The sequence below is a fragment of the Schistocerca gregaria genome, chromosome 3, assembly GCF_023897955.1.
Source record: "Schistocerca gregaria isolate iqSchGreg1 chromosome 3, iqSchGreg1.2, whole genome shotgun sequence".
NCBI lineage: Eukaryota > Metazoa > Arthropoda > Insecta > Orthoptera > Acrididae > Schistocerca > Schistocerca gregaria.
The window spans coordinates 419,441,553-419,455,429 of record NC_064922.1 but is presented as its reverse complement, the minus strand read 5'-3'; the positions used below and the strand labels follow the sequence as shown (position 1 = coordinate 419,455,429).

General features: G+C 45.3%; 1 protein-coding gene across 1 annotated transcript in view; it reads left to right on the top strand.

Annotated features, from left to right (window-relative positions):
• LOC126355397 (solute carrier family 22 member 7-like) overlaps positions 1–9,874 on the top strand; it is a 134,603-nt gene extending 124,729 nt beyond the window's left edge. Inside the window, exon 7 of the mRNA XM_050005695.1 lies at positions 9,662–9,874. Coding sequence (XP_049861652.1) covers positions 9,662–9,874 — 213 coding nt within the window. The remainder of the gene's footprint in view (positions 1–9,661) is intronic.
• Positions 9,875–13,877: the final 4,003 nt, after the last annotated feature.

Genomic DNA, 13,877 nt, shown 5'->3' with positions numbered 1-13,877 from the left:
GAGATTTAATGCCAGCTAATGGCACTATGGGCACGTGAAACGAGGGTCACTCCAAAAGACATGCACATTATTTTTGTAAAAATTCAGTTTTCATTCTGCATGTGTGAAAGTTTTACAGTGTGTAGATACGTCCTTCCCGCTTGTTTTAAAACTTAGTTCAACCTGTTCCCGTGAGTGGTGCCGTCACAGCATGTCTTCAAGATGGCTGCTACACTTGACGTTCGTCAGAAGCAACGTGCTGTCATAGAATTCCTGTGCTGTGAAAACGAGACAGTGGGAAACATCCACAAGAGGTTGAAAAGGGTGTATGGAGATGCTGCTGTCGATCGCAGTACAGCTAGTCGGTGGGCAAGCAGGTTGCGTGATGAAAGAGGGCACGGCAATACTGAGGATTGTCCTCGCAGCGGTAGGCTTCGTTCTGCACACACTCCAGACAATGTGCAGGGAGGTTGGGTTGTTTTGGGGAAGAGACCAAACTATGAGGTCATCGGTCTCATTGGATTAGGGAAGGAAGGGGAATGAAGTCGGCCTTGCCCTTTCAAAGGAACCATCCCGGCATTTGCCTGGAGCGATTTAGGGAAATGACGGAAAATCTAAATCAAGATGGCTGGACCCGGGATTGAACCACTTTCCTCCCGAATGCGAGTCCAGTGTGCTAACCACTGCGCCACCTCGCTCGGTAATGTGCAGAGAGTTATCGAATTGGTGACTGCTGACAGATGCATCAGAGTGAACGAATTGTCACGCTACATTGGGATAGGGGAAGGAAGTGTTTACAGAGTACTGAAAGTGTTGACGTTAAAAAAGGTTTGTGCCAGGTGGGTTCCCAGGATGTTGACAGTGGCTTACAAAGAAACAAGAAAAACGGTATGCAACGAACTTTTGGAATAGTACGAGAATGGTGGAGATGAATTTCTTGGAAGAATTGTGACAGGTGATGAAACATGGCTCCATCATTTTTCACTAGAGACGAAGAGGCAATCAGTGGAGTGGCATCATGCAAATTCACCAAAGAAAAAAAATTCAAAACCACACCTTCTGCTGGAAAAGTTATGGCTACAGTGTTTTTCGATTCCGAAGGACTCTTGCTTGTGGACATCATGCCAAGTGGAACCACCATAAATTCTGATGCGTATGTGACGAGACTGAAGAAACTTCATGCTCTACTGAGTCGTGTTCGACCACATCGGCAAAAGTAGGATGTTTTGCTGTTGCACGACAATGCACGGTCACATGTCAGTCAAAAAACCATGGAAGCGATCACAAAACTCGGATGGGCAACACTGAAACTCCCGCCTTACAGTCCTGACCTGGCTCCATGTGACTATCATCTCTTTGGGAAACTGAAAGACTCTCTTCGCGGAACAAGGTTTGTAGATGACGACTCCCTTGTGCACGCTGCCAAACAGTGGCTGCAACAGGTTGGTCCAGAATTTTACCGTGCGAGTGTACAGGCGCTGGTTCCAAGATGGCGTAAGGCAGTTGAGAATAAAAGATGTAGAATAAAAGATGGATTTTAAAAAAATAATGTGCGTTTCTTTTGGAGTGACCCTCGTATGTAAAAGGAGCAAAGACGAATGTAGTATCGTTCTACCAACGATATGGTGTGCAAGTGTGGAAATCTGCTAAAATAATCGGCCTTGACAAAGATCACACTGTTTTGTCTCGTCGCTTGGAAATGATCTCATAAACAGCAAAACTGGTTGGTTTTTCATGTTCTGCTGTCCTGAGAATCTATGGACAATGGTTAAAGGTCGTTGAAACCATGAGTAGAGTACAAGATGTTTGACTCACACGGCTCGTCACAGAACATGGAGGTCGGAGGGTTGCGCGCTGTGTGAAGCAGGATAGGCGGCGATGTGTATGAGGGTTGGGTTGGGTTGTTTGGGGGAAGAGACCAAACAGCGAGGTCATCGGTCTCATGGGATTAGGGAAGGACGGGAAAGGACATCGGCCGTGCCCTTTCAAAGGAACCATCCCAGCATTTGCGATCTGTATGAGATCTGATGACAAAGTACGATGCTCGTGCAGACACATGTGTTTTGAAGCGCGTCGTACGGTGCGTATTATTGTGCTCCGCAGCAGATCATTCCTATGTGCCCCCATGATGACTCAACAACACGACAGTTATTATAGTGGTGGGCATGGGACCACCGAGATTGGACTGTGAATCAGTCAAAGCATGTCACCTGTTTCCTGTTCAGCAGGTCGGTGGTCGTGTCTGGATATGCCGTCATCCATGGCAAGTGGTGGTAGTAGTATATGGGGGTCATTCACAGGAGATTTCATGGGACCTATGGTAGTAGTTCAAATGTGTAGTTCAAATGGCTCTGAGCACTATGGGACTTAATTTCTGAGGTCATCAGTCCCCTAGAACTTAGAACTGCTTAAACCTAACTAACCTAAGGACATCACACACATCCATGCCCGAGGCGCCTAGAACCGCTGGGCCACCCCGGCCGACATGAAGCACCAATAAGGACGTTTTTCTATGTATATTAACGGCTTTTTTTAAAAAAATGTGCGGCTTTGCTTACTGAACGATCCTCGTTCTACTGAACAGGCGTGCCTTAGCGGCAGCTTTTATTGCTTTTGCCTGTGTTTTATTTTTATGTGTTTCCTTTCTTAATTTGTTTAAGTTTACCAGCTTCCTTCTCCCATCAATCCTTCCTATTGCCCGGTAATTTATTCTCCTTCTCGGCATGGCTTCATTGCATTTTTTTAAATGTAAAGAGCTAAGTAATGTCATACTCATTTCAAAGCGAATCTAAAAAGTTTTATTTTCGTACTTGTGTTGTTTCATTCTGATAGATTTTGGAGATAACAGAAAAATATGATAAATTGCATGGCTGTCTCGTCTTCTACTTCATTATACTTGAAAACATAGAGAATTGTGAGAAAAGCACTGCCTGGCAAAAGAAATGAAGCGCACCACTCAGAAAACATGGTCGGATGTCAATGCAACTTTGTATATGTACACACCATTGGGGGGTATGTAAATAATTAGAGCTACAACCCTCTGACAGGTGGAATGACCACCAAAGTGAATTACGGTTTCTCGAGTTTAATGTTGCACCAGGCTTTGTATGGTATGCAAGGAGCGTGAACAGAGTCCGATGCTACCACTGTGAAGCACACGGAGATGCCCGGTACTCGTGTGTGACAGCACCTGACAGAGTTCGAAAGCGATCCATCTGCCCAGCCACTCGAATCGGGCATTATCCTGATATTTGGGTCATTCGAATGCGACAGCACCCGATGTGCGACCGCGAGAGAAGGGGGAAAGGGGAGAGGCACACCTGTTGTCAAAGCTCCGGTTACGATGATGATTATGATGTTAGGTTTGTGCGGCGCTCAATTGCGCCGTCATCAGCGCCCGTACAAAGTCCCACTTTTTACAAAGTCCAGTTCTTTACACAATTCAATCTAGCCACTGTCACCAATTATGATGATGATGATGATGATGAACTGACGAGGACAACACAAATACCCAGTACGCGGGCAGAGAAAATCCCCAAGCCACCCGAGAATCGAAACCGGTACCCCGTGATCCAGAGGTATCCCGTGATCCACAGGCAGCAACGCTAGACACTAAACCACGAGCTGCAGACAGGGCTCCGGCTAAACACGTCTGGCCTCCACAAGGGAGGACCGCCGTATCGTGCGCCAAGCAAATTGTAACCCCTTCACTTCTAAGCCTGCCATCCGAGAATAAATGATTGTCTGCCTGCAACGCACTTTGTCATTTCGCACCATTCGTCAGAGACTAGAAGCAGCCCGATGGGAACATTACTGTCCCATGCGTTAACGCTACAACAGAAACAGCTCTGTTTGGTGTAGTGCCTGACTGGGAAGCATGGATAAATGGCATCCCACTGTGTTCAGCGATGAATTGCAGTTCTGCACTACCCTGGATGACTGTCGTCAGCAATATGTTGGCAACCTGTGGAGAGGTCCCATTCTTCCAATGTTTTGGAAAGGCAGAGTGGTATTTCTCCTGGTGTCGTGGCATGGGGACCATTAAGTACGGCTTCAGGTTACAGCTGGTAGTGACTGAGGGAACTCTGATGGCACAATGATACAGGTACATCACGATGTCCTAATGTGTTACTTCTCATGCGACAGTATCGTGATACAATTTCCGACATGACAGTGCTCGTTCACGCACATGGTACTTGTACAGGGTGGCGCCCGAAATGTGTTACCAATTGTTTCTTTCACAATTGACGACGCACATTAGATATCCCGCTGGGACCTCTACAGCAGTACCAGCAGAGCTTGGAGAAACAAATGAGTTACGAAATGACGCGTATTTCACGATACTGCCGCTAGGAGACTAGTAAGCAGCAATGGCTGACAACGGAAGACTGACGACACAAAAACGATCGGCAATTGTGTTACTTTTTCATGAAACGAAAAGCCTTGTTTGACTCAGAGGCGTTTCCGACAACAGTTTAACACACAATGGGTCCCTTGCAAGAAGACCATCCACAGGTTGTACGATAAATTTGTACAAAAAGGGACAGTATTGGAAGCGAAGCGACCTCGGCCTAAGACTGTTTGTTCGCCAAAGAATATTGAAGCGGTACGAGTTACTGTGCAGAGAAGTCCCGGGAAATCGTGTAGAAAGGCAGCATTGCAACTGGGAATATCCAGGCGCTCCGTACAACGCATTCTTAAAAGTGACCTCCATATGTACCCATACAAGATGACCTGTGCACAGAAGCTCACTGAATAATACAAGCAGCAGTGACTACTGTTTTCTCAGTGGGCGAAGGATAGGGAAGAAACTCTCAACAACGATTGGTTTTCAGACGAGGCGCATTTTCATTTAGACGGTGTGGTTAACAAACAAAATGTACGCTTTTGGGCCACTGAAAACACACAAGTGTTTCATGAACGGCAACATTATGCTCCGAGTATTACAGCGTGGGCAGCAATTTCCAGTCACGGACTTATTGGAACTTTTTCTTTGAAGAAACTGTGAACAGCGAGCGGTATTTGACCATGCTCCGGAATAGCTTCGTTCCACAGCATCTTGCTACTGCCTTGCCCTCCAACACGTGGTGGTTCATGCAAGATGGAGCAAGGCCACATACTGCAAACACTGTGTTGGAGTTTTTACACGAGCATTTCGACGTGCGGATCATTTCACTCAGGTTTCCAGGTCGCTTCAATGACGGTTCAATGACGGGCAAAATTGCCCCCCCCCCCCCCCTAATGGTCCAGACCTCAATCCATGTGACTTTTTTCTTTGGGGTACCTAAAGGAAAAAAATTTTCCCGAAACGTCCACGTGATTTAATGCAGTTCAGAAGACTTATTCTTCAAGCTTGCAGTGAAATTACGGACGACATGTGCCGTAGGGTAATCACTAACTTCAGTGTTCGTTTGAAGGAAGTTAGGAAACGAAATAGTGGACATATTGAGCATGTGCTGAGTTAGAACAAATCTCCATGGACGACTCTTCATTGTAGTATATGTTCCTTTCAGATTGTATTGACAATAAAGTTTATATTCAAAAACAAAATGGTAACACATTTCATGCGCCACCCTGTATTTAAGACCTCTCTACATAGTGACGAGGTACTCTTGTGGCCAAGAATATCCCCATCAGACCTGTCCCCATTAGAACATATTTGAGTCCAGCTAGGATGTCGACACCGTCCTCTTATCAGCATCTAGGGTACTCAGGATCTGTTACAACAGTTGTGGGCCAGCCTGCCTCAGCAACAGATACAACGACTTTATGATACCCTTTCAAACCGAATCCTGTCATGGATCCAGACCAGAGTGGGTCCAATATCACAGTGGTAAGAGGGCTTATGCTGAAAAGTTCTTTGCAAATCTGAATCGAATTTGTAATCAGTGAAATAATATTACGTACCCTCTCAGCCAGTGAAGTTTCATTACGTTTCCTCCTTTCCTTCTGGGCGCTGCACTTTTTTTTATGTCAGGCAATGCGTAATAAATCTAATTACTCCTCTTTTAGGAATGAAATTGCCTAACTGTTGATTTAAATAATATATGGGTGACAACTTGCTCAGTAACGTATTGGTCTACCCAAGGAACGCAATACAGCAGAAACTTTGTATGGCATACATTCCACAAGTCCTTGGTAGTTTTCCGGAGATATATGACACAGGAGGTCTAAGAGTAGGTAATACCATTCACGTAGATTATGAGTCAGTGGTTGCTAGGTATCGATCTTGCACCTTTAGTGTCCTGTATGTGTTCAACCTGGTTCAAAACTGGCGAATTTGGTAACCAACAAATCAACATGAGTTCACTGTGATCCTTATCAAATCACTGTAGTAAGATTATGTCATTCTGACACAGACATATCCTGTTGAAAGATGGCATTGCTGTTGAGAAAGACTTCAAGTGTGAAGAGATGCAAATGGTCCGCAGTAAAGTACACGTAGACAACAGCTATCGTCGTCCCTTCTATTGCGACTGCAGCTTTCATGGAATCCCCACTAAAAGGCCCTATAACATCGTACTGGTCCCATTGGTTTTTCATCACGAAAGATGTCTCTGCCATAGGCGATAAACCGTTTTGACGAACGCTATATCATTGTTATCCTTGGATATCATGACCAAAGAAGGCATTATCGGCATGCACTGATGACCCAAACCATTATAACCACTACCCACAGGCAGACTGGACGTACTGCGGGCATGTAACGTGGGAAGGAAAGTATACAAGTGGAGGATAGCGGAATGGGGAATCACCCTACTGATGTTATGGGCCACAACTGGGGACATCCATTGACATGAGTGGTTTTGGCAAAGAGGAGATTGTTATGGCCTGGTGTCTGGGAACGAGCATCTGAGTGACAGTGAAGCTGCCTGCATGCGTCTGTCGCGAGCATCTGCACAGGGTGACTGAAGAATGGTGAACCACAAATAGGCGACAAGGTGTTTGACGTCCACTGAGACTCGCTCCCTCGGTAAAGCAGGATTTGCGGCGGCCTGTAGCACATTTCACGACGGAATATAGGGCAGGCACAAGTATTTCGAAATTTTCAGCACATGCTGCTGAACACGGGCCACCGCAACAGACAGTCCTTAGGTATTCCCATGTTGAGCCAATGACATCAACAATTGCGACTAAGAGTGGTCACAGGTTCATCGAGACTGGACGGTGGATCAAGGAAATATGTCACCCTGTTGGGTGAATCATGTTTCGTATTGCACTACATTAAGGGCCGCATCTAGATTGGCCATCGTTTAGGAGAACAGATGCTCAAAACATGCACAGCATCACGGACGCTGTTTGGTTGGGGCAGTAATGAGCAATGGAGGTCATTCACCTGGGCTTTCATGGAACCTCTGATAGTAATCGAAGACACTACGGCTACTGTAGACTACATCAACACTATTGATCATGATGTGCTTGATGTCTTCCTAGTGGAGATGGAATCTTCCAGCTGGATAACTGTCCATGTCACAAAGCCATTTGAGGAGCATGATAGTGAACTCGCATTGATGTCTCGGTCACCAGATTCACCTGATAAACCGATGAAGCACATATGGTAAGTCAAAGGGCGTCAATTCCGCGGCTTTCAAACCACCGGCCCATACTTTACGGAAATTGCGCAACATTTGCATAGGTATCTGGATCTACACTCCTGGAAATTGAAATAAGAACACCGTGAATTCATTGTCCCAGGAAGGGGAAACTTTATTGACACATTCCTGGGGTCAGATACATCACATGATCACACTGACAGAACCACAGGCACATAGACACAGGCAACAGAGCATGCACAATGTCGGCACTAGTACAGTGTATTTCCACCTTTCGCAGCAATGCAGGCTGCTATTCTCCCATGGAGACGATCGTAGAGATGCTGGATGTAGTCCTGTGGAACGGCTTGCCATGCCATTTCCACCTGGCGCCTCAGTTGGACCAGCGTTCGTGCTGGACGTGCAGACCGCGTGAGACGACGCTTCATCCAGTCCCAAACATGCTCAATGGGGGACAGATCCTGAGATCTTGCTGGCCAGGGTAGTTGACTTACACCTTCTAGAGCACGTTGGGTGGCACGGGATACATGCGGACGTGCATTGTCCTGTTGGAACAGCAAGTTCCCTTGCCGGTCTAGGAACGGTAGAACGATGGTTTCGATGACGGTTCGGATGTACCGTGCACTATTCAGTGTCCCCTCGACGATCACCAGAGGTGTACGGCCAGTGTAGGAGATCGCTCCCCACACCATGATGCCGGGTGTTGGCCCTGTGTGCCTCGGTCGTATGCAGTCCTGATTGTGGCGCTCACCTGCACGGCGCCAAACACGCATACGACCATCATTGGCACCAAGGCAGAAGCGACTCTCATCGCTGAAGACGACACGTCTCCATTCGTCCCTCCATTCACGCCTGTCGCGACACCACTGGAGGCGGGCTGCACGATGTTGGGGCGTGAGCGGAAGACGGCCTAACGGTGTGCGGGACCGTAGCCCAGCTTCATGGAGACGGTTGCGAATGGTCCTCGCCGATACCCCAGGAGCAACAGTGTCCCTAATTTGCTGGGAAGTGGCGGTGCGGTCCCCTACGGCACTGCATAGGATCCTACGGACTTGGCGTGCATCCGTGCGTCGCTGCGGTCCGGTCCCAGGTCGACGGGCACGTGCACCTTCCGCCGACCACTGGCGACAACATCGATGTACTGTGGAGACCTCACGCCCCACGTGTTGAGCAATTCGGCGGTACGTCCACCCGGCCTCCCGCATGCCCACTATACGCCCTCGCTCTAAGTCCGTCAACTGCACATACGGTTCACGTCCACGCTGTCGCGGCATGCTACCAGTGTTAAAGACTGCGATGGAGCTCCGTATGCCACGGAAAACTGGCTGACACTGACGGCGGCGGTGCACAAATGCTGCGCAGCTAGCGCCATTCGACGGCCAACACCGCGGTTCCTGGTGTGTCCGCTGTGCCGTGCGTGTGATCATTGCTTGTACAGCCCTCTCGCAGTGTCCGGAGCAAGTATGGTGGGTCTGACACACCGGTGTCAATGTGTTCTTTTTTCCATTTCCAGGAGTGTATAATATCACTGGAAACCTTACAAGGACTTTCAGAATCTTTTCCACACTGAATCGCTGCTGTACTGACCTGCAGATGTCGACTTACACTTTATTTAGCAGGTGCTCCTGATGTATCGGATCATAAATGTATGTCTACACTAGTTATAGCGTTAGTATGTATTCTTTGATAGGCTATTAATCTCTCGAGTATGGTGTGCGATATGTAATGCAAATATTAGTAGTCGATCCGAATAACTTTGTTGTTAAAGTTGTTACTATTTCACACAGGACAGTTTCAGAATTCAGTAGAAAAACAACTCCTTCCTGAAGGCTGAGGACGGGCGAATGCCTTAGATACGCTATGGTAATATTATTTACAAATAAATAATAAGATCTGATTTGGGTAATCTCTGTAATTCAGCAACTGAGTACATACCCCTGAAACTTGTTTATGTTCAAGATGAATAAAACAGCAGTTGCGACTGCATTCGTTAATAATATAAGACATATTGGTCAGGTGGATGTAATTTATCGTTGGTTCACTAAGCTTCATTTGAGTCTGCTTCATTTTAGTGTTATTTTTATTATTTTATTTTGTCAAATCATTATCGGCGTTCTCTCTCATTGCAGAAGGACAAGCGCCAACCATTCGCCGTTCTCACTGCTCTCAACTTGGCAACAGCGCTCGCTGTCTCATTTTTGCCGGAATCTGCGCTTCAGCGATTGCCAGAAACACTGCAGGATGCAGCGCTCTTCGGCAAAGAACGCCCGTACTGGAGCTGGAAACCCAAACCACCTCCTGAATACACAGCGGAGCAATGTGGCTCCAGCGAACCTTCGTAACCTGCTCACCCTCCTGTTCAATTGCTCATAGGATAATAACTAACTCAGACTATCGTTATTGCACCTGTATTTTCCGTACTGGTATCAGAAGTATATCTTGGGATTCCAGAGCCTCTTTGACTCAGCAGAGGAACAACCAAATCAAGCTGTTTCATTATCGCCGGGAGAACACAGCCTTCTGAAATCATATGCTGAAGTTCCAATTTGGATCATTTAGTTCCAACACGTTGTACATGGTGAGTCAGCTGCCCCTATCGATGTCATTGTATGCAACAGGCAATTCTATATCTATCCTACAAAAGCCATCGCTAGATTTTCGTATTCTCTCGCTAGCTACGCGCCGGCTATTGCTCCCACAAGGCCTTCTTCGTAGGAAATTTAATGTAGATACATTGTCTACTGGGATACGTTTTCGCTGGAAGCTGTAGTTTTCGAGTTATTCAAGAAAAATGTACACAAGTGGCCTTCAAGCGCATCACCACTCCCACACTCAGACCCCACCAGTCAGGATTGTTCAGGGCACTCCCTCCTACTCATCATCACCAGTTATCTGCTATATTAGCAGGTCCTTTGTCTCTCAATTTTCTGAACCATTGATTTCTTCTTAAGGCTGCTGTATGTTGTACCGTCCATCATGTCATCCAATATCTGGAATCTCTTGCTTCCTCGCTTCCTTTTCCCTTCTACATATCCCTCTAAAACTGTTTTTATCAGTCCGTCATTCTTTCTTAGTATATGCCCAAACCAATTTCTTTTTCTTCTCTTTATTACATACTCTTTTCTCTCCCAGTCTTCTCAGTACCTCTTCATTTTTTACTCTGTCCATCCAACTTATTCTTTCCATCCTCCACCATGTCCAGATCTCAAAAGCCTGCAGCCTTTCTCTGTCTTTCTTCCTCATAGTCCATGTTTCAGCGCCTTGTAGAAGAACACTCCAATACAAGACATTTTATGAGTTTCTTCCTGAGTTCTCTGTCCAGACCGCTGCAGAAAATTCTCCTTTTCTTATAAAACGCCTCTTTTGCCATTGCTATCCTTATTTTATTTTCTGTGGTGCACTTCCAGTCGGTGTCTATCCTGCTCCAAAGAAACTTAAAATTTTGCACTTGTTCTAGTATTTCTCCAGTCAGCATAATTTTTATTTCCTGATTTCCTCCTAGTGCCAATACTTTTGTTTTATTTGTGTTAATTTTCACTCCATATTTTTTTAGTTAGTTTCAATGGCGTCCACCAAAATCTATAATTCTTTTCCCCTGTGGCTAGAAGGACCATGTCATCAGCAAACCTCAAACACCTTACTCTTTTTCCTCCAATTTCTACTCCTTTGTCATCTAATGAGCATTGGTCAATCATATTTTCCAAGTAGAGGTTGAAAAGAGTAGATGATAGACAGCATCATTGTCTTACTCCTTTTCCTAGTCCGATCCAGTTTGTGGTTTTCCAGTCCACTCCCTTTTCCCTCATTATAGTCGCCAGCTTGTCCCAAACCACATTGTCACATACCATTTCTAGATCGATGAAGCACATACTACTGCACAAAAATTTACAACTGCACGAATTGTTTCCCACATTCGATCTTTTTTGGTCATATTTGACGGGCTTTATTACGCCACCGCCTTCGTCGAGCACTTGCAAATTGTAAAACTGACGTTTGCGTAAATTTTACGTAACAGTTTTGTGAATTTTAACAGCATAAAATAAACAGTCACATCGTTGCATTCGTCAGGCCTACTGACTACGAAACTACTGTGTTTGTAAGGATTAAGCTTGGATCGAAATGCGAACGTTATTAATTTTAGTGTAATGTTTTTAAAAGCTGTTTACCTTTCATTACCCTCACGGGCACGTTTAAATTAACAATGTTAACGAAACAGCCGACTGCGCTGGTGGCATAGAAGTCTAGTCAATAGAGGATACAAAAAGTCGAATATCGGGAATACTTTATGGAGATGGAAAATTTTGTACAGTGGTAGGAGGGAGAAATCCTGACTGGTGAGGGATGAACGTGGGGGTAGAGATGCGCTCGAGGATCAATTTTTTCTTGAATGTCTCAGAAACCGTGGCCTCCAACAAAAACGAATCCCAGCATAAAAATTTAACTACATTAAATTTCTACTAGAAGACCCTGTTCATTCTTTCTGTAGGATTACTACTTTGCATATAGCGAGCGAGAGAATATGAAAATCACGCATGTGGCTTCTTGAAAGCCACACTGTGGGCGCAGTCGAATCACCCTGTTCGTTTAATTTTGTACCCTAGAAATAATTATATAGAATATATTTACGTAAAAACTAGCATTACATGCGAATGGTAGAGTTTACGTGCCAAATATTTGCCGAAATAGGCCCGAAGCTCCGATTCAATGGCTCGTATAATACTGGCACGTTGTAAGGTGCCTCTTACGTGAGGAAGACATTTTACCAGTTTTAATAAATTATTGTCTCTTATTGATGTATTCACGATAGTTAGGAAGTGCTGTAGTCCGTAGCTGGCCATGAGTGGGAGAGCATTTCTCAAGCTGGCTGGCTAGGTGACGAAGCGACCACATGTCGCGCGTAGAGGGGTGGGGCTCGGCGCTGGACCGTAGCAACAAGCGTCAGCCTGGGAAATATACAAGACAGGAAGTACCGCCATCTTGAAGCCAAAGTCACCGATTTTGTTTATTTATATTTAATAATTAAAGTCATTTATGACTACATGAATACTAGGAGGGGCCTCTGGATGTTTAAAACCATTTATAATAATTTTGCCTCTTTAAAATTCACACCCGTTCATCAACAAATGCATATCTTAGTAAGTACGAACTTGATCAGAAATCCAAGAACTGTGAAGAAACTAAAAGAGATACGGACTACGCGCCAAAGTCGGAATCGGCGTTAAGAGCTCTTCCTGTCTTGTTCGATGGTAGTCATGCTCTCGGTTACGAGTAGATTGTGACATGAGTGTTTCATTATTGATCTAATAGGAAATAAAGTTATATTACGGCATTCTGAATGTTAATTTCGAGTAAATAGATACCCCAAAGTTGATCGACAGCAATTTCAGATAATTAGCTTCCACCGACAGAGACATCCAATGCACCAATGAAGAATCTGCACGGGACGCCATTAACGAGAGCTGTGCCGCGCTCAGGTAGGAGGAAATCCGACGACACGACCCACCAAGACGGATCAAGGAAGGTCCGACTTACACTCGCAAATTCCGGGTGGAAATGCTGACCAGTTATACTGTACGTCACCTATACCACCGTCTAAGGACTTGCGGCTAAGCTGAGTAATACCAGCATCAGTTTAGAAGCGAGAGGATCTTGCTACGTTCCATAGGAACTTTCTAGTTTCGTTATTTGGTGTCAGTTTTAACATGCATCTTTAGCGTCTACAGGAGACAGAATCACCCAAATGCGCATGCAGTACTGAGGAAGTGGTCAAACATACCGCCTTCGTCTGTCCTCTGCCACTGAGATAAAAAAAAACACGTTCCATCTACATTGTGTCTCTACCCCACTAACCACCTTATGTTTTCTGGCCATAGTATTGATAAGATTATCATTATTTATCAGGTTTGATTCCAATAACGAATGGTATGAGGGAAGAATGACTGTTGGTATGCTATCTATAAACTGAACTTTAATTTCTCTGATTTTCCTGATACTATCATTTGCGAGATGTTTGTGACAAAAAGTAATATTTTGCCCAACCCTCCGGGCTATGTAAATTCTTGTAATTTCAGGTGCAAATCTCTTCGTAAATCGTGACGCCTTTCTAGTATCGTCTGCCACTGGAGTTTAATGGCCATATCCACGGCGCTCACACAGGTACTAAACGAATCCGTCGTGAAACACGTCGCTCTTCTTCGGATCATGTCTTTTTCTTCTGTTGATCGTACCTGGCGTTATAGACTGATGAGCAACACACACAGCGGTCAAGAGAAAGCTTGGTAAACCACCTACGTATGACGTGGATGAACTAAATTTTCTTCGAGCCCTTTAAGTGAATATCAACCT